At 52.7% G+C, this 27,775-nt stretch overlaps 4 protein-coding genes across 8 annotated transcripts in view; 2 read left to right on the forward strand and 2 right to left on the reverse strand.

The window, feature by feature from the left end:
• Window positions 1-115: 115 nt before the first annotated feature.
• Window positions 116-1,518, reverse strand: HIGD2A (HIG1 hypoxia inducible domain family member 2A). The gene is made up of 2 exons (XM_050961817.1): window positions 1,295-1,518; window positions 116-482 (listed from the first exon to the last, which is right to left on the reverse strand). Exons 1-2 carry the CDS (start codon window positions 1,431-1,433, stop codon window positions 316-318), a joined length of 306 nt encoding a protein of 101 aa, XP_050817774.1. The 5' UTR covers window positions 1,434-1,518; the 3' UTR covers window positions 116-315.
• Window positions 1,519-1,651: 133 nt separating this feature from the next.
• The window catches only part of NOP16 (NOP16 nucleolar protein), a 141,578-nt gene continuing 115,454 nt past the window's right edge, over window positions 1,652-27,775 (forward strand). The window contains exons 1-6 of one of the 3 annotated variants that reach the window (XR_007775416.1): window positions 1,652-1,835; window positions 2,970-3,084; window positions 3,831-3,900; window positions 5,333-5,442; window positions 5,713-5,819; window positions 6,262-6,597. Coding sequence is in view for 2 of the 3 variants with exons in the window: in XM_050961809.1 (XP_050817766.1) it covers window positions 1,729-1,835; window positions 2,970-3,084; window positions 3,831-3,900; window positions 5,333-5,442; window positions 5,713-5,819; window positions 6,262-6,487 (735 nt within the window). In the remaining variant the exon portion in view is untranslated. Of the gene's footprint in view, window positions 1,836-2,969; window positions 3,085-3,830; window positions 3,901-5,332; window positions 5,443-5,712; window positions 5,820-6,261; window positions 6,622-27,775 lie in introns of those variants that run through there. The other 2 variants (XM_050961809.1, XM_050961810.1) reach the window with 2 other exon arrangements.
• On the reverse strand, window positions 7,891-14,163 carry ARL10 (ADP ribosylation factor like GTPase 10). Of its 2 annotated transcripts, none has more exons than XM_050961812.1 (4): window positions 13,678-14,163; window positions 11,100-11,268; window positions 10,492-10,667; window positions 7,891-9,849 (listed from the first exon to the last, which is right to left on the reverse strand). In XM_050961812.1, exons 1-4 carry the CDS (start codon window positions 13,732-13,734, stop codon window positions 9,673-9,675), a joined length of 579 nt encoding a protein of 192 aa, XP_050817769.1. In that variant the 5' UTR covers window positions 13,735-14,163; the 3' UTR covers window positions 7,891-9,672. The 2 variants fall into 2 exon arrangements, with proteins under 2 accessions (XP_050817769.1, XP_050817768.1); XM_050961811.1 differs by having other exon boundaries at window positions 12,805-14,163.
• Window positions 14,276-26,528, forward strand: KIAA1191 (KIAA1191 ortholog). Of its 2 annotated transcripts, XM_050961807.1 has the most exons (8): window positions 14,276-14,377; window positions 15,119-15,199; window positions 17,098-17,288; window positions 18,952-19,078; window positions 20,599-20,723; window positions 22,892-22,998; window positions 23,626-23,774; window positions 24,585-26,528. In XM_050961807.1, the coding sequence occupies exons 2-8, from the start codon at window positions 15,172-15,174 to the stop codon at window positions 24,791-24,793; spliced, it is 936 nt and encodes a 311-aa protein (XP_050817764.1). In that variant the 5' UTR covers window positions 14,276-14,377; window positions 15,119-15,171; the 3' UTR covers window positions 24,794-26,528. The 2 variants fall into 2 exon arrangements, with proteins under 2 accessions (XP_050817764.1, XP_050817765.1); XM_050961808.1 differs by lacking the exon at window positions 14,276-14,377 and having other exon boundaries at window positions 15,116-15,199; window positions 17,029-17,288.

Below are 27,775 nucleotides of genomic sequence, written 5' to 3' on the forward strand. Positions count from 1 at the left end.
TGGGTCAAACGGTCATTAATAATGCTGGGTGCTAGAGACAGAGACCTTATCCTGATGCTGCCTGTGGGTCCCCCAGGAAAGGATGAGTGCCCAAGGAGTCAAGAAATCTCACAGGTCAGGTTTTAGGTTTAATCACTCAGGTGTATTCGCTGCATTTCCAAAACTCTAGGACCCACTAGGATCTTTAATAATTGCTCCACCACCTCTGAGATGGTTCCCCAGCAAGATGAAAGCAGCCAAAGGGCCCATTTCTACAACATGAAGCACAGGTTGTCTGTCCACTCCTGGAGGCTGCAGCTCATGGCCAGCCTGACCTCACTTCTGAGCTTTCATCGCTGTGGCCACCACCCCCACCATGATGGCAGCAATGGTGAAGCCCTGAGCCAGGACACGGGCCCGCATCATCAGCTGGGACTGGCGGGTATTGCCCTTCTGGAAGCAAATGAGTCCATAGGTCAGAGCCCCTGCAGTGGAGAGGCAGCCTGCAGAGAGGGACAACACTGGGAGGTTAGTGGGGGCCGGTAAGCTGAGACCTGCGGGGCAGGGTTCAGGGCCCCTGTGGGTCTCCACTCACTCTCTCCACCCCTTTCCCCAAACCTCAATGTCTCCTCCCTCCCTACCTCATTTCCCCTGCTTCACCTCCTGCTCCCTGCCCACAGGGTTAGTAGGCACTGGATAACGCCCTCCAGCAGGATGGGGTCACCCCAAGGGCTCTCTCTGGGTTAAGTGCCATTTCCTGAGCATTCCCAAACCCCTCATTGATGGGATGGGGAAGGGTATTCACCCAGCTCCGCTTCCTGCTACTCGTCCTCGTGTCATCCCTGCCGCTGATTCTGGACCCCCCCAGGCCCTTAAGTCCCCCATCCCCTCAGACGCCTAGCTCCCCACTCCCCTCAGATATGTCTCCACACCCCAACAGGCACCCAGCCCCCTAGCTCCCCCCATGCCACACCCTGCCCCTGACCTCTAATGCACTCTGCCACCCCCAACGCCTCCCCAGGCTCCTCACCCCCCCGACCCCTCACTCCCCACTCTCCCCAGACTGACCCCCCCACCCCTCACACCCCAGACTGACCCCCCCGACCCGCTCCCCCCAGGCTCCTCACTCCCACCAACCCGCTCCCCCCAGGGTCCCCGCTCCCACTCGGCCCCTCGCTCCCCACTCTCCCCACACTGACCCCCCCACCCCTCACACCCCAGACTGACCCCTCACTCCCCAATCCCCCCAGGCTCCTCACCCCCCCCGACCCGCTCCCCCAGGGTCCCCGCTCTCCCCCCACAGGCCCCCACTCACCGATGGGCACCAGCGGGTTCTCGCGGCTCTTGCGCAGGAACTTGTCCCGGAACCCCTCCCGGTGCAGGGGGGTGGGGATGAAGCCCTCGATAAGGGGGGGGCTGCTGGGGTCAAAGGGCGGCGGAGAGCTCTGAGCCATAGTCACCACTCCCGCGAACAGCACAGGAAGGTGACTGCCAAGGAGCCTCCTCAGCCACCGTACTTGGAACGGAAGTCAATTGCAGGCGTGGGACTACATATCCCAGCAGGCCTTGCGGTTGCAGCAGTTCGTGTTGGCGCACGGCCTGCTGGGATATGTAGTCCACACCAGACGGGGCCCATGCGAAGCCCTCACAGTAGAACTATATTTCCCATCATGCCCAGCGCCCGGCCCAGCCCGGCGGTCCTGCGGTCTCTGACTGCTGCCGCGTGAGCTCGGAGGCGCCGCCGCCGCGATGCCGAAAGCCAAAGGGAAAAACCGGCGCCGAAAGTTCGGCTACAACGTCAACCGCAAGCGGCTGTACCGGCAGAGCCGCAAGCGGGCGGCGCCCCGTATCGAATGGTGAGCGGGCCGGGCCGGGCCGGGCCGGGGGGGAGCGAGCGAGCCGGGCCGGGCCGGGCCGAGGGAGAGGAGAGCGGGCCGGGCCGGGCCGGGCCGAGGGGGGAGCGAGCTGAGCCGAGCCGGGCCGGGCCGGGCCGAGGGAGAGGAGAGCGGGCCGGGCCGCGCCGAGCCGGGGGGAGCGAGCTGAGCCGGGCCGGGCCGAGGGGGAGGAGAGCGGGCCGGGCCGGGCCGGGCCGGGGGGAGCGAGCCGAGCCGAGCCGAGCCGGGCCGAGGGGGAGGAGAGCGGGCCGGGCCGGGCCGGGCCGGGGGGAGGTGGGGCTGGCCGGACCAGGAGGAGCGGGCCGGAGAGCAGGAGGGACTGGGGATCAGCGAGGAGATCTGGACCGAGGGGAGGGGCCGGGGAGAGCGGAGCTGGGGGAGAGGAGGAGGAGGGACTGGGGGTGAGCGGGGGATCTGGACCGAGGGGAGGGGCCGGGGAGAGCAGAGCTAGGGGGGAGGAGGAGGAGGAGGGACTGGGGGTGAGCGGGGGATCCGGACCGAGGGGAGGGGCCGGGGAGAGCGGAGCTTGGGGGGAGGAGGAGGAGGAGGAGGAGGGACTGGGGGTGAGCGGGGGATCTGGACCGAGGGGAGGGGCCGGGGAGAGCAGAGCTAGGGGGGAGGAGGAGGAGGAGGGACTGGGGGTGAGCGGGGGATCCGGACCGAGGGGAGGGGCCGGGGAGAGCGGAGCTTGGGGGGAGGAGGAGGAGGAGGAGGGACTGGGGGTGAGCGGGGGATCTGGACCGAGGGGAGAGGGTGGGTCCCTGCGGTGGGCCAGAGTGGGCAGAATACTGGGCCCCATCACTAGTTAGGCTATGTAGTGGGTCAGGGGGAGGCTGTGCCCCTCAGGACATCCCCCCCGCCCAGGGTGCATGCCACCCCATAAAGGAGTCACCGCTACTGCAGGAGAATTAAAGACCCTGCTCCTGGGAATGTCTGCCCTGGCCCCAGAGGGGGTGGTAGTCTGGGGTTTCCTGAGGCTCCCTCTGGCCAGACACAGGTAGTGGGAACAGGGTTCTTGCTGCATGGATGGGCCACTGACTGATGTGGTGATGGGTGTGAAATCATCACTTTCCTCTCTCCTTTGTCTCTCGCCAGCTCCCACATCAGACATGCATGGGACAGAACAAAATCCGTGTCTCAGAACCTGGCTGAAATGGGGCTGGCTGTAGACCCCAACAAGGCAATTCCCATCCGGAAAAGGCAGCTACCGGTAGGTACAGCATAAGAGCAACACACTTCTCTCAAGAGGCTAAACCCCACGGATCAAGAGGGAGCCCAAGGGGTGGAAATGAACATAAGGGAAAACATCAGCTGGGTTATCTGGTAACACTCCCCAATTTGGATGGGTGACAATTCTCCAGCGGCACTGGTGGAGGCCCAGTCACAACAGACCCCTAACTAGACTGGACAAGGTACTAGAAAATGTGCCCTGCCTTGGTCCCTGGTGTGTGTGGACTCAGTGAGGTCTGCCATCTTGAGTGGCAATGCATTGAGAGCTTATGCATCTGCAAGGAGCTGCTGGGTCTCTTACTTAAGGATTCATTAGCCAGGGGCAGTAGGGTTAGCCTGGAGACACTTCACTTGGATCAGAGGGGCAGAAAGCAGTGATCAGTCCCCCTCTTTCTTAAAGCAGATGCTGTCAGGCCAAACTTCGCCCTAGCAAATATTGTCAAAGTGGGCTTGTGATCAAGAACCTGAAAGCGTCCATGTTCACATAGGCATTTCTCTCAACATCGGCAGTGACTCTAGGCCAGCCAACAGCATAAGAAGTGAACAGTAAATGAGGCTTTTCAAATGCTGAGGTGGTTGTAGTTACATGGACTAGGCAATGTGTTTAAGCCAGTCAGTGGTGCAACCGCTGGATGGGGAGGGAACAGCCTCCAAAGCTGTGTCTGAATGAACGAACCCCAGGTGAATGGAGTTTTCTTGAGCTGTCTCATCTCCCATTCAATGCAGGTGATGGAAATGGAGGTTGATGGCCAAGACAAAGGGAAGAGAGTTGTGAAGAAGCCTTATGTCCTGGACGGTTGGTACCACCCTCCTCTGGTTCTCAGAGTGCTCGCTTTGCTGGCCGACGTAGCCTCTGGGCACTGCAGTTCCCACTGTGCTCATTTCATGCAAACGAGGTGCAGCTCTCAGGCTTCTGAGTGGGTTGGTAACTTGCCCTCAATTGGGCAAAGCATGGGTTTTTGCTGTTGCAGTGTGCACCCTTCAGCCAAGGATTACAGGTCCCTACTGTGCCATGACTCTGGCATTTATTCTTATGGAGCTGCTGCTTTGTCAGAAATGGCTTTAGAACCCTTGTCTTGTGGGGGCAGGCAGCAGAGGGAGCTCAAGTAGCCAACAACCCGTTCCTAGAGCTGACCTACCACTGGTTCATGTTCTCTGCTCTGGGCCCTAGGGGAGGAGCTGTCTGATGGCTTCCACTTCCCCTCCTCACACCTCCGTGCCTTGCCTTGGTTCCTTCTCACCAGGGAGAGCTCTGCTCCTCTCATCGTTCTCAGAGACCCACTGATCTCTGGTGCTTTTTGCAACAAGGAAACAAAGAGGCAAAGCCTGTTGGCTTGTTGTCATATCAAAAAGGGGGTGGGTGAAAGCTGGTTTTTGTAGTAGGGCTACAAGCCCCTAGGAGCATCCTGGAAAGCTTCCTGCAGCAGCAGCTCCTCCCCTCTGAGTCCTAGGGCTGGTCTACACTATGGGGGAAAATCGATCTTAGATATGCAACTTCAGCTCGTGAATAATGTAGCTGAAGTCGAAGTATCTAAGATCGGATTACTCACCGTCCTCACGGCGTGGGATTGATGTCCGCGGCTCCCCCTGTCGATTCCACAACTCCGTTTGGTGGAATCGATATAAGCGCGTTCGGGGATCGATATATCGCGTCTAGATGAGACACGATATATCGATCCCCGAGCAATCGATTGCTACCCACCAGAAGACGTACCCTCAGGCCACGTCCAGACTACCCGCCGTATCGCGGGTTAAAATCGATTGCTCGGGGATCGATATATCGCGTCTAATCTAGACGCGATATATCGATCCCCGAGCGCGCTTATATCGATTCCGGAACTCCATCAACCCCAACGGAGTTCCGGAATCGACACGGAGAGCCGCGGACATCGATCCCGCGCCGTCTGGACGGGTGAGTAATCCGATCTTAGATATTCGACTTCAGCTACGTTATTCACGTATCTAAGATCGATTTCCCCCTCCCCCCCCAGTGTGGACCAGCCCTTAGTGTGGCTGTGAGGTGGGAGATGATAGTTGCATCTAGTATAATACAGGCTGTTAGGGATACTTTGTCCCATACTGATGTGTGAGCTGGACCTTGGCCCAGCTGGGTTTAGGATTCCTTAGTCCATGAACGTCACCATCCGAAGCCGTCAAAGGTCCTTAGTTTGCACTGCCAGCTGCTGTCTCGGGCTTGGGATTTAATCGCTCTATCTCTGATCCCCCAGCCGGGGCATATCTTGAATGCTGTCTCTTCATGACAACCCTCCCGCCTGCTCTCAGATCTAAGCACTGGAGCTGGCCACTGAGCCAATGGGACAGACACACATCACGTGTGGTAGGTGGCCTTGAGTCTGGGAACTTCGAACGCGTGTTCTCTGCTCTAACCCACTGAGCTGCAGTGCTTGGGTTACTAGATGTTGATGTCTCTACCTGCACGAACGGGGAGTGGCCATTAATGTGGGACGTGTCCCTGAGATAGACCAGCCACTGCCAGTGATGATGGCTCAGTCTCATTTCCACAGATACCAGGTCAGGGCTCCTTAGAAACACTGCATGATTCTGTCTCTTGTCTGCCTGCTTCACTGTGTCTGCTTGCGGTTCCTAGAGCTGGAGTATGAGGCCAGTCTCCCGGAGAAAAAGTCGGAGACACTCTCCAGAGACCTTATCGACTATGTGCAGTACATGGTACGGAACCATGGCGAGAACTACAAGGTGGGTAGTCCCTGCCTTTGCCGGGGGAGGGTCAGAGGAGGTGTCTGGGAACCTCTGCCTCAGTGCTTGTGGCCACTGGGAGAGTAACAGGGCAATCCCATCATGGCAACTTCTTAGCCATTGGTGGGGGCGCCAAGCAGCCAGAAGTGTTCCGTGCCTTGGAGCCTGTATACCAGTCTGGCTGCTCTGTCAGGGAAGTGGCTCTTTGAATCTTCTGGTTTGCATCTGAGTCTCCTCTGGGCTGCATGAAACCTCACCCAACCTTTAACCACACCTGCCTGTGAGTGGAGTCGGGTGGGCGGCTCGAGGTGCCAACCCTGTGCTGTGTGCAGCTGGCCGTAGAGGTGTTTGTTCTTGGGCAGTGGGGGTCTCCTGGATGTCTGCTCCATCCAGCCCCCAGCGAGACAGCTTCCCTGACTCTGTCCCCTCTCCCCACCCCCAGGCCATGGCTTGTGATGAGAAGAACTACTACCAGGACACGCCCAAGCAGATCAAGAGGAAGATCAGTGTGTATAAGCGCTTCTACCCAGAGGAGTTCCAGGCTTTCATTGCATCCCTGCAGCAGGTCAAGATGGACCAGCAGTGACTGCTCCCACCCTGCCCTGTTGGACCCACCTGCAGCTGCGGGTCCCATGCTGCTCCTCCCCAGGCAACCAAGGGAAGATTGACTCTGCCTGCTGGTGCCGTTTCACCATTCGCAGGCTGGGGCTTGCTGAACTCCATGTAGCTTCTGGTGGGGGATGGAGCCGCGCTCCGTGGGGAGAAGGTGGGAATGAGCGTGCGCTAGAATGGGCTCCTCCGTGTGGCTGCAGGGGAGACAACTGCTGCCTCAGCATAGTGGGGGTGAAAGGAAGAGACGGTCTCTTGTGTCCTGCAGCTCCTAGTTACAATAAATCAGACTCTTCCGAACCAGCCTGAATACACCCTAGTGCAGCTGGCTCAAGGGCTTCAGCTCCTGCCTGTACTGTGCAGAGCCGGGGTGGCCCCGGTGCTGACCCAAGGGAAGTCTTCATTCTAGGGACTGCTCTGGCTCTTCGCAGGCGGTGCAAGCCCCCTGCCCAGTGCAGCCATGGGGCTGGATTGTTCAGAGCCCCCAAGCAAGAGTCCACAGGGCTTTGCTGCTGGCTGCTTGGGAACAGCAGCCCCGGGAGTGGGAGGAAAGGCTGGCAGGTTGCTGCCTTTCCCCAGTGCTACACGTTCACCTGCTGGGACTCATGCTTGCCCTTATCTTTACCAGAGTGACACTCAGGCCTCAGTGGGTCAGAAGCCAGACTAGTGATCAGTGGTACCCCAAAAGCCACAGTTGTGTGAATTCATCGTTCCATTTACTATCGTACTAGTCACATGTAAACAGTATGACAGGGAAATATTTAGTTTTTATAGGTTATTCTCATAGCAAAATGACTGACCAAGTATTTTATCAACTGCGGTTGGTTAAACTAGTAAAAGCATCCTGATTGGTTAATCATGAAATCACAGTGTTTTTATGAGGTGCTGCAAAGAGCCCCTTGTGGCTCCTGGGCCTCAGGCTGACTATCACTGGCCCCTCCCAGGGATTCTTTAGCAGTACAGCAAGGAGGATGTCATCCCCTTGGTAACCGAGAGCAGCTCGCAGCCCTCTGTGCTACTGCCCCTGAAGGCTCTGCTTACTCAGCACCGCCCAGGAGTCTCCTGCCTGTGCCCTTCTGCAATGCCAGCCCTGGGCGTGGTGGCAGCCAATGCCCTGAATGAATTAAAGTAGCACTGCACAAGTGCTGGGGGGCCCTGTGGCTCCTCTGCCCCTGCCCTGCCTCGTCTCTTAACACAAGGAGAGGGGAAGGAATGGGGGTAGCAGGAAGCAGAGCAACTGCTCAGCTTGGGGAAGCATCTAACCAGCTCCAGAAAACACCTCTCCCCTTCTACACCCATTTCCTGAGCATGGGGCAGGCTGACCAATCTACCTGTGGCCTCTGCCACACACAGGCTGTGATTACAACACCTGGCCCATAGGCACCTGGAGACAGGACTGGGCAGGTGTGACCTCCCTTGGCTCCCAGCAAGGCACCTCTCACTGCCATTCGCTTCACAAGGACCCTGCGCCCATGCTCTGGCAGGGTTCCCGGGGGCTGGTCGAGAATGTTTCAAGCCACTGATGCTGGGGATGATTTACTCTTCCAGTCGTATGGGCCCAGTACAGGGCTGTGGGAGCCATGACTGCCTTTCCTCACCGCGGGGTGCGTGTGTGAGTGGAGGGATGTCACTGCAGCCTTTTGCCTGGAGGCTGGACTGGCACCAGCACCTCTGTCTCAAAGGCACCTACTCCATCTGCCCCCTGCAGGCCTGGGCAGCAAGTTACTTCTGGGGGTTAGCAGTACGGGTGTCCCCTCACTGTGGCTCACGGGCTCCGGTACCCGTCCAGCTCACAGCCACAGGAGTGACTTGCCCACAAAGCTTTTTAAAAGGAAGGCAAGAGTCCCTGTGAGGCAGGGGAGAAAAGCTACCCAAATTGGGCTCTCCCCAGCGCCCCCCCCCCCCGCCCTACAAACTGTCCCTCCATGGGCAGAAGCTACCCTGGCTAGCCAGCTCCAACAAGCTGAGCAGAGCAAGACAAAAATGCTACCTCCTCCCCGTCAGTCCTGACTGCAGAGGGGCCAGTCTAACCACCAGAACGTGGGCTCCCCTGCATGGCCAGACTGGCCCATCCCAGTAGCAGCACATGCAAAGGGCTGTTGTCTCTTCGCAACTGTGAGCAGGCAGGAGCGGGGCCCAGGGGAGACTCCTCCCTAGCAGAGGGCAGTAACTGCCCATTGGACAGCACGGCACCAGCAGCCCCGTTTACCCCACTGCAGGAGCCATGGCCGCAGGGTGGATTCTGCTCCCTTCACAACATGGAAAGACAATTGCTGCCTGCCAGAGAAGAGCCTTGTTGCAGAAGCTCCTGCGGCCCCTCCTCTGCCCCATCTCCTGCCCTCCCTGGGCCAAGAAGCAGCCACTGGGCCTGCCTGTGCATCCTTCATTTAGATTTGTCAATTTAAGTGTCATTTACCTGGGGCACAACTATCTAACTGGGTTGCAAGACAGCAGGGGCTTTACTTTGGCAATTGATCTTTGATTATCAGCAGGTAAATATGACCAGTGGTCTGTGATGGGATGGGATCTGAGTTACTACAGAGAATTCTTTCCTGGGTGCTGGCTGGTGAGTCTTGCCCACATGCTCAGGGTTTAGCTGATCGCCATATCGGGTTGGGAAGGAATTTTCCTCCAGGGCAGATTAGCTGAGGCCCTGGTTGGGTTTTGCCTTCTGCAGCGTGGGGCATGGGTCACTTGCTGGAGGATTCTCTGCAGCTTGAAGTCTTCAAACCACGATTTGAGAACTTCAATAACTCAGACATAGGTTAGGGGTTTGTTACAGGAGTGGGTGAGTGAGATTCTGTGGTCTGCATTGTGCAGGTCAGACTAGATGATCATAATGGTCCCTTCTGACCTTAAAGTCTGAGTCTATGAGTTGTGGAACTGCATGGCCCCTTTTGTGCCACGTGCACCAGGCTGAATGGTGCCCATTCCCCCTGCTGCAGGGGGTTGGGGCTATTGTTTGTAAACATCACTGTGCCCCATCTAGAGGTGGCGGACTCTGCCCTTGGGCTGCATGGGGACAGAGGCTGTTCTCTCATCTTGCCACAGCTCCGTGACTGGGCCGGCCAGCTGCGTGCTGATGGCAGCTTGCATTGGCCCCAAGGGGGTGCACAGAGAACCCGATGGGGGATAGCAGCATGGGAGTAGAGCAGCTCTGGCCTGTCAGTGCAGAGCCAGCAGTCTCCAGTCCAGCGCTGCAGGGTCAGTCCAACCTGCCCGTCCTTAGGGTGTGAAGAGCACATCAGAGCTGGGAGAGCAGTTCCACCAGCAGACTCTTCACATGCCGGATGCTGGTGGCAGTGGCCAGAGCGGTGTGGGTGGCGCTCGTGGGCAGCAGGAAGAACTCCCTCTGTCCGTTCAGCGTGTGCAGGGCCAGCTCCCGGTGCAGTTCAGCCACACTCAGCGCGTCACTCTTGTCCTAGGAGAAACCAGGACCAGCTGGGTTTGCATGGTGGCACCCAGCTCCTTAACCCATGCAGCTCCCCTTCTGACAGGGCTACGCAGCGGGCACCCTGGCTTGGGCGGAGTCGGGCATGGCTGGAGCTGCCAGGGCTCACTCCCCTTCGTTGGGGGAAAGGTGGCCCCAGAAAGTGATGGATCTGCACTCGGGCATAGCTTCAGAACCCAAGAACTAGAAGGGATCCCTGCAGTGTAGGGGGAACCTGACCATGATGCTCCAAGTGCTGCTTGGGCCAGAGGACTGCAGCTTAGGAGAGCCTCAGCCCCCTTTTGCACTGAAGTCATTTACATTGTTCTTCCCCCAGAAACCACAATTTAACAGAGATGGCAGCTAGAAAGCTGGAGGTCTGAGTTCTCTACTTGAACTAAATTCTGTTCTAGACAGGTTCTTATACTCCACTCATCACCACAGTACTGGACCGCCCTCTGAGCAGAGGTGGGAAGGTTTGTGAGGGTCCTTAGTTCCTGGACTTCACATGTCCCCTTTTGGGCCCAAGCAGCCCTGCCTCAGGGGTCTGAAAATCCTTTGCTACAGCTGGCTGGCCAGGGACAAGGCAGAGCCTTACAAGTTCCCAGAGGAATGAGATGCTGAGATTCTGACCTGTTTATTGGCCAGGACGACCAAAGGCAACCGAGGATCCTCAGCCAGCAGCCAATGCAGCTCCTGTCGAGCTGTGGGAAGGTGTGGCCTGTCTGCAGAGTCCACTACGAACACCAGCACATGGGCCTGACTCAAGTATTGGTTCCAGTAAAATCGCAGGTTCTGGCTGCCGCCAACTGAGACATAAAGAGCCAGAAGTCAACTACGCAGCCAGCCCAGGAAGGGGGGTGGAGGGGCCAGGGGAGCATTTCCGGGGCCCTGCACCCCAGGCTTAAACGGGGGAGAAGACATGGGAAACAGGGGGATGTGTGTGCTTTGTTAAATGTGGCGTCAGGAAGGAGATAAAACTCCCTCCTGCAGTGGTAGAGAAGCAGTGCCCAGGGGCCTGGGCATCTCTAGCAAAACGGAGAGGCCCTTACCCATGCAAGTGCTCTAGCAGCTGGTGACTGAGACAAGCACAGAGTTGAAGGTAATTCCCGGGCAGGCTGGCTTTGAGTGCTGGGCTTCTCCAGGTGGGCCAGCCCTGCGGACTAGTTTAAAAGCTCCCTGCTCTGGCAAGAGGGGAGCCCCACCCCCACCCCGCCAAAGGAGCCCAGGGCCAGACTCACGTTCCAGCAGGTCGATCTGGAAGCCGTCTGCGTACACTTGGACGGAGTTGAAGCCCTGGGTGGGAGCTGTGCGGTCCTTGGCTGCCTCGCTGGAGATGTAGTGGAGAACACTGCTCTTCCCAGCTCCCTCCAGGCCCAGCACCAGGACCTGCCGCATGGAGAAATCCAGCTGCCAGGAGAGCAAGGGACTGGAATCAGTAGGAGCGGCAGAGTGGCTGATGCAGGGCCCTGCAAGGGGAAGGGTGGCATTCTCCCAGGTAACTGAAAGAGGTGCTGCCCGGGCCTGGGCCAAGAACAAGCAAAGGAAGTGGCCCCATGTCCCCTGCAAGAACCACAATTCAACACCATCCCCCCACCCCCACGCAGGGCTCGGTGCCGCCAGGGCTGGCTCTGGCTTTTTTGCAGTCCCAAGCAAAATAAATAAATAAATTAAATAAAATCGGGGTGGGGGGGGGGGCGGCAAAGCAGGAAGAAAAAAATCCTGCCGGGCAGCTGGAGCCAGGGTGCAGGGGGACTCCTTGTGCTGCAGACGTGCAGCAGAGTGCGTGTCCGAGGTAGCCTGGGGAGGGGGAGGGAGCGGAGGGAGAGAGAGAAGGGGGGCGGCCAGGGCTTCAGCGGGGCACTCGCCATGCAGCCCCTTCTCTGTGCCACCGCCCCCTACAGGGCGGCCAGAGCAGCAAACCAAAAAGAAAAATTAAAAAAAAAAGGGTGGCCAGAATGCCGCCCCTTGGAATCCACTGCCCCAAGCAAAGGGCTTGCTTGGCTGGTGCCTGGAGCTGGCCCTGGGTGCCACCCACTGGCAGCTTGGAGCCCTGCACATTGTAACCCCTGGGGGAGGACAAGCAGCCTTATGCCTGGGGTCTAGCAAAGGACTTCACTGAAGAGGTGGCTAGCGAGGGGTTTACCACAGTGTCCAGCTGACCCGGCACAACCTGCGGGCGCACGACTGGAGGGGCAGGAGCAGGGGAGTTGCTGCAGTGGGGCGGGCAGAGGGGGGCTGATGCCAGGCCATAGCAACATCTGGCTGCCACACCCAGGAAGCAGCCCCAGCTCGCCAGGGGGGCTGCTCTGCAGTTAACCCTTTCAATGCCAGGATCAAAATGCCAGCGGGGGCGGGGGGGAAGGGCGGAGAGCAGGGCAGGCACCCAGGGTGCAAAGCCACCAACTGGGCAAGAAAACCGGGTGGAAACAGGTGAGGGGAAAAGCGAGGCATGGTGGGGCTCGAGGAGGGGACGCCACATCCACTCCGACTCACCTTAGCTGTCCGAGTTGGGGGGTGCAATACAAAAAATCGGGGGGCACATGACCCCCCACGTCATCTCTGGGCGGAAAAATGAGGGAAACAACTGGCAGGGGCACAAATATGCTTGCTTCCCCAGCGCTAAAACGCCTAGTGTGGGCTGTGGTGGGTGCAGACCGGGCCGGGGCCGGGGGGCTAGTGAGGCCCCTCACCCAGTGCTGCAAAGAAGCAGGTTTGGGGGGCGCGGAACCGCTGGCTGCCTGGGGGAGAAGGGAGGGCCCCCAGGCCTGGCAATAAGGCGCACGGCTTTGCACCCGCGGCCACGGAGCCCAGCGCCCCCCTGCCCCGGGGACTGGGAGAGCTGGCGCCCTGCAGCTGCTCCTGGCAGGGAACCTGAGCGGGGGGTCTCCAGGCACGTGCGCGGCCCAGGCCCGGGTCCCAGAGCCCGCCCAGCCCCGGCTTTACCTGCCCCGCGGCCAGCGGCGGCTCCCAGCGCGCCCCCCAGCGGCCGCCGCCCGGGAAGTACGTTCTCCAGGCGATGAAGAGGATCGAGCCCAGGGCGGCCACGGCGGCGCCCAGCGCCAGGCTCAGGTGTCCGAATGCGCCCGGAGGCGCCATGGGAGCCCGGGCAAACGCAGCCGCTGGCTCGCAGGGCTAGAGCCCCCGCCGGCCCGGGGCGCCCGGCTCCCCGCTGCACGTGGCTGGGCTTTTAAAGGGGCCGCGCCGCTCTGCTCCCGTCGCGCGTGGGGAGGAGGGAGGCAGGCGGGCGGCGGTGGCGGCAGCGAGCGAGGTGGTTCCTCTTCCTGTTGCTGTTCAGAGTCCAGGCGAGGTGGCTGCGTTCACGTGGCTCACGTGGGCAGGGCCGCCGGCCGCGAGTGGGTGTGAGCGCGCGCGGCTTGCCCACGCGGGAGATGCTCGCTGTGCTCTGAGGTGCCGCGGCTACAAAGGGAGGGTCAGGGCGGCCACGAGCCTTGGCTGCCCGTGTGGGCCAAACACGGCTAGTCACAGCTACACTCAGATGTGCCCTGGTACTCAGCAGGGGATGTGCGAGAACCCGCCAAAGCCCCCACGCGTGCTGGCGGCGGCCGTGGGGGGCACTACTACTCAGGCCGCGTTTCTCGGCTCCCCCTTAGGCGCACTTTGCCCTGCTCGTGCCACGTAGGGGCCCACCCCTGCCTCGCACCGTGGAGCACCCGCTCCAGCATCGCCGCGGGGAGGGCGGCACTTCGAATGGGAAGCCCGGGGATCCCCGCAGCCCGGACAGCCGCGTTCGCTCTGCTCCTCGCACCGCCCGCGAGCCAGCCACGAGCGGACCGGCTGGGGCAGGAACGTCCCTACCCGGGACCGGACCATCGCTGCTTCCTGCACGTGCGGTGGCAGCTTCTTCGGCAGCATTTGCCGGTCGCTGTCCGAGCCAGGATGGTGGATGAGCTGGAGCCCAGGTCCGGCAAGTGCCGTGTCACGCGTGGGCTGCTCCCGAGTGCCCAAACAGCGGGGCCTGCTGGGGGAAGACCCGAAAGCTCTAAAGACCTTCACGGGGCGGCGCAGACCCCTTTGGGAAGCCTAGCCAGGCTGCAGACCCCCAGGGTCCCTGCACCGAGAGCCCCCCGTGACCATTCACGGGCTGCGGGGCTAGTTCCGGGGGCCCTTGGCCTGGGCACTGCGGAGCAGTAGAGCGAGGGGAGGGCTCAGGTAGGCCGGATCCACCTGAGTCTGCTCCTGCTGAGCCCTCCGGGCTGCGCGCGTGGGCCCCACAGGACAGAGAACTACAATTCCCAGCCTGCCTCACGGCGGCCCGCAGCCTCCATCTTCCAGTCGCGTCACCGAAGTATCGCGGGACCGTAGCCCTACATATACTCTGTCCAGCCCCGCCCCCCATCGCGCTCGCTAAGCGGGTGAGGTGGAGACTCGGGCGGGCCCGCGCCATGGAGCCCGCGAGCCGCCCTGCCCCACGCCCCGCCGCGGGCGGCCTTCGCCTCCTGCTGCTGTCCGGGCCGCGGCCCCGGCGGGCCTGTTAGCGCCGGGCGGGGGAGCCCAGGTACCGGGGGGGGGGCGGGTACCGGCGGAGGCGGGGGGGCTGGGCGGGGCGGGGGAGCCCGGGTACCGGGGGGGGGGGGGGGGCCGGGTACCGGCAGAGGCGCGGCGCGGGGCGGGAGAGGCCCGAGCCCGGGTACCGAGGAGGCCCTGGGGCTCGGGGGCGGCGAGGAGGTTCCGGGCTGGGCGGGCGCCGCCCGGGGCGGGCCACGCTGCTTTCAGGTGCCTGAGGACGGGCCCGGCCACGCGCAGACCCGGGGGCTGTGGCCGCGCCGTGGGCCGCAGCCTGTCACGCGTGGGCTGCGGGCTGCGCTGTCGCTTCCTCCAGCGGCGAGAGGCGGGCAGGGGAGCGGGGTGCGAGCTGCTCTGGCCCTAGCTCGCCGAGGCTGTCTCGCTTCTGAGGTCTGCGGGCAGCTTCGCTAGCGCCAGCCTCGGCCGGGGCACGTGCCTTCTTGTCCTCATTCGGCCAGCTTCGCCTCCCTTGGCGCGGGCTGCTGCTTCTCCTTGTGTGCGAGTCATCCTGGCTTTGACTGGAGACAGGCTGTAAGCACAGTGCTGCTCACACATCTCACTTCCTGGTTGCTTCCTGACTGGAATATTCGGGACAAGATCCTTTGTCATCCTGTAGTCTACAAATACATTGTTGACATGTGTACTTTGAGTTAGTGTTTCATAAGATTATTTTGGCTCATTTACTGTAGTCTTAGTGCCTTTTGCAGATGATAAACATTCTCTATTTTATCAGGTAACGGGAATCAGTTCTGGATTTCCATATAGAGAAACATCTGGATTACAGTCATGGCTTCAAGACAACCAGATATTCCTGGTAAAACTAATTCTTCCCAGTAAATTTTAGTCCAGTCACCTATGTGATTATTAATTGTGAGAAGACATGGTTTTATTTAGGCCCTCTAGTCTGTGAGAAGACATGGTTTTATTTAGGCCCTCTAGTCTGGATCAGGTGGATAGCCTGGTTAGCATCAAATGGACACCAAATATCTTAGTGTGTCAGCTTTTAAATAGTGCCACCATATCAGTGCTTCTGCCAGTGAATTATTTGTGTTGTATCAGTGCCTCAGGGTGCTGTACAAACGCATCTTGAAGACTGTATCCTGAAGACCTTGGGATCTAAAACAGTGGTTCTCAACCTGTTTACCATTGTGTGCTCCATGTGCAGATCTCTGTGTTATGTGGGCCACAGCCACACAATGTATATACTACCTGTGTGGCCCTGAGGATGTCACTTGGGCTGCAGCTGTGGCTTGAGAACCACTGATTTAAACTATTCTAGCTAGTGATTGCCTCAGCCATGACACTACTGACAGACAGTCACATAACTGCTTTTGTCAGAGTTGGCTGCTGTTAATATGGCTGGACAATTAGCAAAGTCTAGAGAATTTGTCATACTCCTGCTATGCAGAAGAGGGTATGAAAGATGGAGTAGGGAGGTGTTCAGGAGTGATGCCCTCCCTAGTATGTGCCTTGTGTGCTCTCCATGCTGGGGTATCTAGGTCTGGTGCAGCCTCCTTCTCATCCCCCACAGCTGCTAGAACTTGTATTCAGTGCTTTCCATAGACCTTGTTAGTGGTCCTATCCCTTAAAGCCATCCAGAGACTGATGTTAATGTTCCTTCCCCATCCTCTGTTTAATCATGGAAAACTTGTGAGTAGATTTGTTGAGACCTGAGAAAGTGTTGCATGTTTTCTCTTCACCTGAGGTTCTCAAAATAGCTGCTTCATTGTTTGGCACTAACTTACCTGATCACATAAATAGGTCTTGTAAGAATGCATGTTACTTGCAAACATTTTTTTGGTAGAACAGCCTTCCGAAATGTAAATAAATTCAAATTCTGAACTTCAACAAGTGCTGTTGGATTGCACAAATAAACTCCTAACTGTAGGACCACTTTAGAACTATTACTGGTTTAGCTATATACAAAGTTGTCAGTCTTAATCTCCCAACTCCTGCCGTCTTTAGAAAATTGCGCTGCTTTTTCTCCCAAATCAGACTCGGTGCTCCTGTTCAATGGCAGTCTTACCACATAGATTTTCTTTAGTCATTGGTGAACTTTGTGTTTTAGCCCACAATATACACAACTGCTTAACAGATTGCTACTTAGAGTGGTGTTGCTTGAAGTACTGCTGTTAACTGTGACTGACCGATGTGAAGCAGTAGTTATGGCTAACTTACTTTGTGATTAAAGTGTCCCATCCAAGCTGATAGTTGGAGTGAGGCTAGTAAAACAAAACAGCTCCGATAATTTTGCAAAGGCTGCATAATTCTGACTAGTGTTTTTTACAAAGGGGTATTGCAGCTTATGTCTCCTTGGTTTTGCAAGCGCAGGCACTTCTCCAGCAACTTCTAAGAATAATTTGTTTTTCCATGTAGAAACTTGTTTTCCAAAATAGTGAAACTTGTACTAAGGATAATCTCCTTTAGCAACTACATCAGTATATCCCCAAGGTAACTGCCCATTAAAAGTCACTTAGACCACAGACTTTACTGGTCCTTTGGGTAGCTGCTTAAGACAAGCTACATAACACTTGCTTCCTTATGGAAGCACCTATCTCATTTCGGGAGTGGGTTTTACTGGTGTGAGCTGTACCATGTCTCTGAAGACTTAATGGATTTTAAAGAATCGGTGTTCTTAACCAGTACAGAGATAATCCAGTTTGATATGTCCAAGATGCATCCCACTGTGAAAGCTGCCATCTTTGTTCTTAGCTATTGAGCATGGCTCTGGAGGGCTTCTAGGAAAGATGTCCCTGCCTATTGGAATGCATCGTCGGGCATTCAGTTATGATGATGCCCTGGAGGATACAGCACCGATGACTCCTCCCCCTTCAGATATGTGCTCCAATGTCCTGTGGAAACAACCGGTCATCCCAGAGCGAAAGTACCAGGAGCTTTCAAAGGTATGCACTCTAGAATGGGTGAGGAGGTGGCAGGGAGGTATCTGCTGGATTCTAATTGGATGAAAACCAGGAACTCTTCTGGATTAAGCAAGAGACTACTACTTTAAGGTGACCTTCAGAGGTGGATCAAAACTGGGAGTGCTTTGATTGAGGACAATTTCCTGATTGATATTAGAAACGTAATTCTTGTGCAGCTTGTGAGCCTGACTGAAGGGGTAGATAAATATCACAAGGGTGAAAGCTCACCAGTTGAGAAGGAGGGACTTTTAATCAGAGTGCTATGCAGAATCTTGGCCAACACTGACTTAATGCTAAGGACTAACACAGACCACCTTTCTCTAAAATGTCAACTTCAACAAGCCTCCCCCTTAACTTAATACATATCTTCTGAAACCTCCAGCAAAGCCAAAGCTGACATTCCTGCCCCCCACCCCTCCATTTCTTTGGGTGCTGGTAGGGAAATAACTTTTCAGGCTCCTTTTTTTTTTTTTTTTTTTTTTAGAAAGAAACAAAGACATAACTCCAGAGGTTGCAGGCTTACATTTTTTTAAAGGCAACAATTGAAGAGTATGAGTATGTCCTCTGTGATTCTGTCCACTTAAGCAAATGCATAGTGTCTGACCATAAAAAGAATATTTTCCAAGAGCTTTTCTAAATGAGAAACTAGTGTGAGTGTTAAGGTGTGAATTTAAACTGATACAGTTAAATCAGTGCAGAAGGCATGTGGCTGCTCTTTGGGTATAAGAGCAGCTTATTTGATTAGCTAGCTCTGTTAGGATCAGATTTAATTAAACTGAAGCAAGTCACACTTATACTGAAATGTGTGTCCATGCAGCCTTTTGAATAGGCTTAACCGTATCTGTTTAAACTGGTTTTTACTCTACCAGTGGAACTTCCTTGTGAGGATAAGTCTTAGGTTGGAGCATGGTGTAAAGAACCAGTGCCCAGCACTGAGAAGAGTTTTACCCTCTGTTCAAGCTGCAAGAGTAGTTTGTCAGTTGAAAAGGTACTTTATAAAATGAGAGCAACAAATTAGAATTCAGCAGACACAATCCCCAGAGTCTAGTTAAGAATGGCAAAACTTTGGGCTTAAGCTACTTGACCAAGGTTAGATATCTTAAAACCAGTATAAAGTATTGGAGTAGGACCTAGAGTAATAACATTAAACTTTGAGCTCCATGACTTCTATACGGGTCTGATCTCTCTAACCAGGATGCTGGCTAGCAGCTTTAGTGCCATCTATCAAAGAATCTCCTTTCATGGAGAAAGACCTGCCACATGGTTTGGTCAGATTGGGCCCTGAGTGGAAAGAGAAGTGGTTGGTTCTAGTTTCCTCCCCAGTGACCTTTACCATTCAGACTAACAACCTTCAGGCTATGAGCCCAGTGCTTTCCAAATCCATGTAAAAATGAATGCCTGTTTGTCAATAGATAACAGGATCGTCCTGTCATGGAAGGACACTAAAATGTCCATTTCCTTAAGAACACAGAAGTGCCAGTTATGATTAGTCTTAACACTTAAGCAACAGAAGTTGACTTTTTTGCTTAACCGGTTATGTGTTGGTTAAAGCCCTGTTGTGATGAGAATTCAGAGGAGGTGTGTAATGCTCAAGAGGTAACTGTTTCCCCTTTGTCTTAAACTGTACCTCACTTCCTCTGCACAGGTTGAGGAAGGGGAGACTAGCATGTATCCACCTGTCATAATCCCCTCATCTTCCACTGAAAGTGTGAACAAGGTCCCAGTGGTGAAGGCCAAGGCCACTCATATCATCATGAATTCTCTCATTACAAGTAAGAACTCTGATGTATTTGTAATAGGCTACTTAATAGATATGGGAGTGGGCTATGTGCTGAGATCACATGCAAGGCTAAAGTCCACATGACCAGATTTCATGGCCTAATTCTTCAGCCAGCCTCGAAACCATTAGACCTAACTATGGAATTTGTGTAGGAGAAAACAATTTTCATGCACTTGAGGGGGGGGCCCTCATAAGCTTTGCAGGTGCACTAATGGAAAAATGCAGGAAACTGCCCTAAATCAAGTGCTAGATGAATAAATCTGAAACTCTCTGTAAACATTCTTTCTAATGTTGGAACTGGGTTGGTGATGGAGGTGTGAAGAAATTGGTTTTTACAATAGTCTTATTTTTGTTACAAGGCTCATGAGAGCAGATGCTACCAGCTGTCACTTGTTTGCTTATTAGGTCGTTCTGTTTAACCAGTAAGCATGATTTTAAACTGGGCCAGAGTGAAGGAGGATTGACCTGTCAAGCTAAAAGAGTACTTTAAGTGTAACTCATTGGCTTCATGTATTCATTGTCAGCAGTGTAGCTGTCCTGAAAATTAACAACTTTGTGCTGTTAACAGTGGGGCTTTAGAATGAGATTGGATCTGTAGTGCAGCAAGATCTGCTTGCTCCTTATGAGTAGATGCTAACCACTAGGATGTAACTCTGTCACTGGATCTTCCTTTATTGCTGCCTGGCTATCTAAAGCTCAAACTTTAATATTCAAGCAGTACTTCTAGCCCTGTGGGGTTTGTCTTAGCTAAGCGTTCTGGAAGCTCACAAAGAGCACATGGTAGTTGTCTTTGAAGCTCTTTTATAGAAAGCTGACAGACCTGAGCATCTTGCTAAAAGCAAGTCTGACAAAAAAGTCAGCAGTGAGGAACCTAGTTCTAGTTGAAGTGTAGCTTCTGTACTGCTTTAATGATGGACAAGCATTCTGTAGGAAACCATCAAGTTCTCAAAACAGTTTTTCCATTACTTAAGACTTTACAAGTAGTTTTATCAATAAGAATTAAAACCTTCAAAAACCACTAAGATTTCTGACACATTTTTCTGAAAGACTGCTGCATTAGCTGTTCAGAACACCTGAGTCTTAAGTAAAGAACTGGCAGCAATATTTGTGTATATGGAGTTTGGATGCACTGGGATTATTCTAAGTGGTTATCTTAACTGCCTGGAATTTTAGAAATATTCTAATTCAGGAGCAACACCAGCTTTCACCCGTCTGGCTGAGATGCGCTTGTGACAAGCTCTGTGATTTGGGAGCAGTCTTAGTGCAAAGTTCCACATTCTTCTGTTTACTAAGAACCCCAATGATTAACCTGTCTTTCTGATCTGTTGAATTAGAAATTGTATCTCTCTCATCTGTTTGTCACATTCTATCTCTGTGCTGACTCATCACAATGCTAAATTCTGAAAACCTCATTTCTCAGTTTCTCGTGCTGCCTTTGCATTTCCCAGAACTGCATGCAGGCAGCAGTGTTTTCCTCTGGCTTGTGTGACTGTCTCATCTCATTTGTTCTAGAGCAGACTCAGGAGAGCATTCAGCGCTTTGAACAGCAGGCAGGGTTGAGAGATGCTGGATACACTCCCCACAAGGGCCTCACTGCTGAGGAGACAAAGTACCACCGTGTGGCTGAGGCACTCCATGTAAGACATTTGTCTCATATTCTGCTTTGACTTTCTTGTAGTTTGTGTGCTGCTTTACCTCTTCCTCTCAGGGACTCAAATAGCCCGTAGAGTTCGGGAAGGGCTCATGGAACTGTTTTGTGGCTTACTCTCACTGTTCGTAGCTGTCAGTAGAACTCTGTATTGGTAACAATGGCCGGATTTTTCTATTTAAATAGCCCGTCTCGGCTTTGTTTCATAGTCATGCATTTCACTAGTTTTGCAATGACTACAGACAATCTGTGGCTTCCCCAAAATTTAACTCTCTCAGATTCTAGTAGGTGAGTCTTTAGTATGTAAATAGATGTGACTGTCTGTTACAGTATCGCTCAAATCACAATCAATTGTGAATTCTTTTCAATGGGGGTGGGGGATCCACCCTGAAGATAAATTACGCTTTAAAATTGTAAATTGTGAATCTCTGTGGCTGGACCTCTCTGAGGCTGGACATGCCATCCTGCCATGGCACTGCATGTGTTCAAAAGGATGTTAAAACTTCTTAAAATACATGAATAAAGCTTCAAGGTGTGAATACAACTATCACCAATTCTTGCTTTCCCAAATAACTCATTTCTGCTTCCTGCCTTTGTGCAGACTCCTCTGCTACCTCCATTTCTGTTGCTTTCAAGGGCATGTAAGAGACCAGCTGTCTTCCAGCTCCCGTTCCCCTTAAAGGAGCAGTAACTCAGGGCTGCTCCACTACCTGCCTCTCTCATTCTGCAAACATATAGCTGTTCTAACTACTTTATGACTTGCTTCCCTGTCCCCTCCAGAAAAGAAGCCAGCAGGCTCCATTCCCCTAGGCAGTCTCTACTTTGTAAGGGAACAGATTATTGGCTTACTAAATTACTGAGATGCTTGTTGAAGTTGAAACGTGCAAAAGAGCAGTGCCTGATTTGCAGAACTCTAAGACTTCTACTCAACTTCTTCCTGCAGCAGTTCACTTTAGTAATCTTGAACTTCTCCTGTAATTTTCTTCAGATATCCTGGGCAAGTAGAGTAGAAAATACTCCCCGTCCCAATGTAGGATTAGAGATGTCTGTAGGGATTGATAGTTCTCCTTCACAGTTACTAACTTGGAATGTCACAATCTGCTTCAGTGATGCAGAGCTTGGCAGATGAAACTTACATAACTGTGTAGTCATTCTGGTCTGAATGCATTTCTACTTCTCTTACAAAGCACTGAATTTATTTCTCTCCTGTAGTCTTGGCTTCAGTGTCTTTGACTGTGTTAGACTGAGCTATCAAACTTCATTACACCAGAAGTCAAGAATGCAATAGATGTGAGTGCAACTTTTCTCTGAGAAGTAACTCTTCAAAAAACAAAACAAAACCCTGTGATCTCATCTTCCACTTCCATATAAAACCTGCTCAGCTTACAAATAAAGATAAGTTTGCTGCTACAACAAATCCAAGCTGTCATAGAATCTGATGGGGGGGGAAATTCCTGAATCCCTCTTCAAACCATGACTGCTGTTAAAGATCGCTTTGTGCTGTCCGGAAGAACTTGAAATAATCTGGTTGGTGTGCACTGGGTCACTGACATGTCTCCTGTTTGCATAGGCAGGAAAGCATTTAGAATCCTACTGCTGACATGGCTTACAATTATTAAACAATGATAACCTATTTAGAGGTAGTAACTAGATAGATGAGTTAAATGCGTGAGGCTGGTGGGTCTTCTGGCACCTAGCCATGACAGTGCTATTAGTGAATATTGCAAGGATACAGATGTTAGAGTTCTCTGGATAAACTAGCTTCACTGCCGATTCAAATTACCTCTTCCTTGTAAATGCCAGTCAAGATCCTAACAATGCACTGGCAGAGGGTAGTGTGACTCTAAAGCATGTATGATTTTGAACGGTTACCACTGGCAGTCTTTAGGCTGGAGTAGGTAACTCAAGACCTCATTCCAGAAATGCTCTGGTAGCTAAACTGACAGCCTGAAATGGAGCTCTTACTGTGTTGCATACACTTTAATAGGCACTCTTACAGGCAGACCTTGTAATGCAGTAAGCTGTAACTCCTGGTATACTAGTCCATCAATTAAAAGGGAAGTGGCATGCTCATCCTAAAACTGATTAGTCTTTACTCCTAGCCCTCTTGTTGAAAGGTTTATATTGATTTTGTTTTCCTCTTGCCCTTTCTAACAGAAGTTAAAGATGCAAAGTGGAGAGATGACCAAAGAAGACAGACAGACATCTTCTACTCACTCCAGTCCAGACAGCACCCCCCACTCTTCTCCCAAACAGAAACACAGGTACAATCCCACACAGGGCAGTTCCTTGCCTCCAGGAGCTTGCTTCCTTCAGGCCACTTAAAGTCAGAGTTGCAACAAATAACTTTTCCTGCCCAGTACTGGAGAACTCAAATATCTTATTGAAGGGGTGGAGTTCAGAGCTTCCCCTGGATTCTCTGTAGAAATATTCAGTTCTGAAGGGTCAGATGGACGAGGTTAGTATGAGAGCTTCTAGAACTCTTTGTGGGTGCAAACTTTCTACTGGGGGTGGGCAGACATGTACGTGTCCATGGAGGTAGGGAAATGGCTTTAAAGCAAAAGGTCTATTCATGCTTGCTTTGGGAGTGGATGCTTCTGATGGTCCTCTGGTGCCAAAGACTAAACTCATGTTTCTCCTTCCAGTTGTTACATACTCCAAAATGCAACAAAGAGTCCTGTGCCACCTTAAAGACTAACAGATGTACTGGAGCATAACGAAGTGGGTATTCACCCACGAAAGCTCAGACGCATGTGTTCACCCACAAAAGCTTATGCTCCAATACATCTGTTAGTCTTTAAGGTGCCACAGGACTCTGTTGCTTTTTACAGCTCCAGACTAACACAGCTACTCCTCTGATACTATACTCCAAAATGATTCTTTTCCTCCAGGGGTTGGTTTAGTCAGGGACCCTCCAGTTCTATCACTGGCTCAGACTTGGTCTCCATGGATTCCGATGGCGGGGACAGAGACAGAATATCCTCTGAAAAATGGAGCCTTTTTGGACCCAGAGCTGTTCAGAAATCCACTAATGATCCAGGTATGTGCCCTCTAGGAGGAGAACCCTTCTCAAAAGCTGCCATAGGTAGCAGGAGACCACACTGCAAACACTTAATTCAGAGTGGTTACAAGTCATCCATATGAACTGTGCACCAGTGATGCTGTCATTACCCCTAAACTCTAACTAGTCAGTGAAAACTAGCACAAAGTGACCATGAACAGATTTCCATACAAACTCGGCTGTTATGTAACAGCCTTGCAACCTTTATTTGTAACTGCATCTTGTTTCCCAGGCCTTTTCTCAGTGTCTAAAACTAGAGCATCTTGTGGATGTGCCAGTGGACACAGACAAGTGGCAGGTGGCCACTGGTCTCTTTGGTGACAGTATTGACACTTCTGCAGCCTCTCCCTGATGGCAGGGGATGTGCTTAAGGGCTGCAGAGCTGCGTGGAAGGTAGACTGTCAAATATATGGTACCACACCTGTCAGCAGCTAGTTATGAAATTATACCATCTCTGCCTCCTCCATACTAGGATGATGCTATCTGTGGGGGTGACTGTCTGCTGCCCTCCCAGGGCTTTGGTACACTTCTGCATGGATCTTTGAGGAACATGCACTGTAGGGCACTAGCTACACTCTAGGGGAACTGGGAGGGAAAACAATGTGAAATGGTGCTTCTGTGTGTGGCTTGCACACATCAAGGCAAGACCTTAATCTTCAGTTTTAAGAGCCGCTTCCTTATGTTGTGGACCTTGATATGTGACTGTTCTGTAAAACCTGAGTGAACTGTTCAATATTTGACTTTTTTTTTGTCCTGTTTCTTATCTGCTGTAACAACTTCTTCCCTCAGGGGCCTTTACCATCCAGTCCTATAAGGGTGCCCAGAAGCCATCCCCAATGGAGCTGATCCGTGCCCAGGCCACCAGGATGGCAGAGGACCCAGTTACCTTCAAACCACCCAAGATGGACATTCCTGTTATGGAGGGGAAGAAACAGTCGGCACGGTCCCATAACCTCAAACCCCGGGATATGAATGTGCTCACTCCCACGGGATTCTAGGAATATCCTTGCCTCCAAGGAAGGATGTTCTTTGTGTCTTGATAATGGATTAACAGGTGGTTTCGGGTATGCTTCCCCATCCCACTTTCCTGCACAGTTACCTAGGAGAGTCTTTCTTTTTCCATGTCAGAGCACCGATGAGACAGAAACAAGATCTGGAAAACAACCGTCACTACTTCTGTAGCACAGCCTGAATCCCCTGCTTTTTTTAGAAAGTTTCTGTAATAGCACTAAGTCCATATAAACTGTCCTGTGTCAGCTGCAGTCCTATTTATCTGTACAGCAAGATTCCACTGGGAGATGTGCGCTGCTCTAAAACCTGAAAATCCACCCCTTATTGGGAGACCTCTTCCTGAGCATCTTCCTGTGCTGAGTGGGCTGTCCTGCCCAGTTATGTTCTAGGCTTCTACTTCTCAGCTCAGGGCCCTGGTCAAGTTGCCAGAAGGACAGCATGCTTCTCTAGGATATAGACAACACCAGCAGCCGGTGGCCTTGTGCTAGAGACCAAAAACCTCCAGCCAAGCCTCTTGAAGATCTCTATCAAGATTCCCTTACATAATCATGTAGCTCCCCTGCTCTGCAATGTCAGTTTATAGTAGTTCCACATCTAGTGTTTTTTCTTTTTAGGTTTCTTTGTTAAAAGGATAACTGGTCCATGAACAGTGACCATTCTAAAGATCAGCTCTTAGTGTTAAATTCTGCTGTTCAGTTCTGTACTGGTGCTTGGTGGCGGGGGGAAACCTTTACTTCTGCTGTCAAAGGGTTTCATTTTCCAGTGGGTCCAGAGGAGGAAATGACCAGAGCTAGTGTGGCTTGAACTAAACCCTTCATTCTCGTCTCAGATTTTTGCATGGTAACCCTATTGCTGCTTTCAGTGGGGAGCACAAATGGAACTACAGTTGATGTGGCACTTTGTCTCGGAGTTCTAGTTGTATCTTGTAAGAGGTGTGTGTGGAGGGGATGTAGCAGTTAAAGGACATGGACAGTCCCTCTTATGTAAGATCTTTTATTTCTCAACATCAGATTCATGCAGGCATTGAGGGGGGACTAACAGAGAATTTAATCTTAAACATTCCTCCTGTGCTCTGGTAAGACTTAATATTTTTCTTAGCCTAGATTTCTACACATTCATGGGAAACAGTCAACACCCACCTTCACGTCTCTTCCTCCACAGAAGTGGGGAAGAAACTTCTAAGCAGCCTCTAATTCACTAAGCAGTGGACTGAGGGTTTGTGTGAAATCTCCATACCTGCCCTGTGGCAAACTGGTCACTCCAGATTTCTTTAGATTCCTTGACAGGTACTGGCCTGAACTTCTCCCTTTCCGTAGTGGTCACTGTAGCAGTCAGGTGGCATGTAAGGCTCAATCTTGTTGCAGCCTGTGTTAAAAGCATCTTATACTGAAATGTCTTTCCTTAGCCTCTCTTTAGAGCTGCATGTCCTGACTGCACTGCAAGGCTTAGCTCCCCCAGCTTTGAAGAAGCATGGTTTGTAGCACAGCTTCATTTCAGACCTCATCACTAATGGCAACACCTGTCACGTGTGTGTGCGGATAGCACCAAGGACTCCTGCCCTAGTAATCAATTGTCATTATGGATTGGAAGTGTATGATCAGTGGTAATCAGACTTCTTTGGCTTGTTAATTTATTTGTGCTGTTTGTGCTCATGTCGTTTTTATTATTCTTTTTTTAAATGGGCCTAACTGTTACAAGGGAATAAAAGCCCGTGTGAGTGGAGATTCGTGGTGGTTCTTGCAGCAGCAGGGCCGGTGAAGTGCCTGAAGGAAAGAGGAGCAAACGTGATCTCCACAGGGCTCCCTGCTCCTTGCTGAGTAACTAGTGAACTCTTCTCTGTCTAATCTGTGACATGTAGGCACAAGTCTAGTCACAGCAGCATCATTTACTTGTTTTTGCATTACAATGTCTATTGCTTTGTACTATCCCTTCTTGAAAGGAAGATAGTGATGCTTCGTCTGGGCCCTAAGGGAGGGGATGCTGTTGTTACAGAACTTAACAATTAGAAGTGCTCATGAAACTAGAGCCAATGGAAAGTCATTGTTGGGGGATTTCCTCACTTCCTTAAGCTGCAGCTCCCAGGCTGGTAAATGGCAGCTTTCCCCATGCCTGGGGAATAGTGTGGCCCTCACAGGTTCAGTAAGTGTGTAGCCAACCTCCTGGGGAATCTGCTAGATGGTTGTCTAAGGCTCCAAAACCAGTGTGTGAGGCAGCAGTGCAGTACACATCTAACCTTGCCTCTCTGATTTAGCTTTGACTGATTTTTTTTTTTTTTAATTTAACTTTAAAAGGAAAGGAAACACTGACGCATGTGGCTTGATGCCACTGCAGTACCCTGCCCTCCACAGCTAACAGGGTACACAAGGGTGTCTCTTCCCTGCATTGCTCAGTATGCAGTTAGCTGTGTGCCTATACAACATTCCTGAGTGGAACTCATCTTGAACTGAACAGTACAATTATAAACTTCATTGTACCTCTTCAGAGTCTAATTGAACAGTTAGAACTTGAACTCAAACCCTTTTTTCAGCAGTCTCTTTGCTATAGCTCTTTCACCCTGTTGATGTGAACTCTACTCCCAGCAGCTTTGCTGCAGTGGCTGTTGGATTCCCAAGGTGGTATTAATCTGGAAACGGAGCAAAAAAATAAGTGGTTTCTTTTTGCAGTTTTTGTCTACTCAAATAGCTGAGCCGTTTGTGCTCGCTTCCGCCAGCTCATCACCTCTAGGCAGAGACCAAAGCTGGGAAATGTCACCTAAAGGACCAGCTTCAGTTTCTGGAGAAGGGGCATGCGTGTGCTTGCTGTTGCTCTTAAACAAATGTGCCTCCCATCCGGAGTAACCAGCTAGCTGTTAGAAAATGTGTGCTATCCTGGAAGAGCAGAACTCTTCTCCTCCCCCTGTATAGTTCCTAGTACTGTTGACACATTCATTGTCTCTGGTGCAGGGGCTTATTTCTGCAGCTCATTCAACA

This window comes from Gopherus flavomarginatus, chromosome 7 (genome assembly GCF_025201925.1).
Source record: "Gopherus flavomarginatus isolate rGopFla2 chromosome 7, rGopFla2.mat.asm, whole genome shotgun sequence".
NCBI lineage: Eukaryota > Metazoa > Chordata > Testudines > Testudinidae > Gopherus > Gopherus flavomarginatus.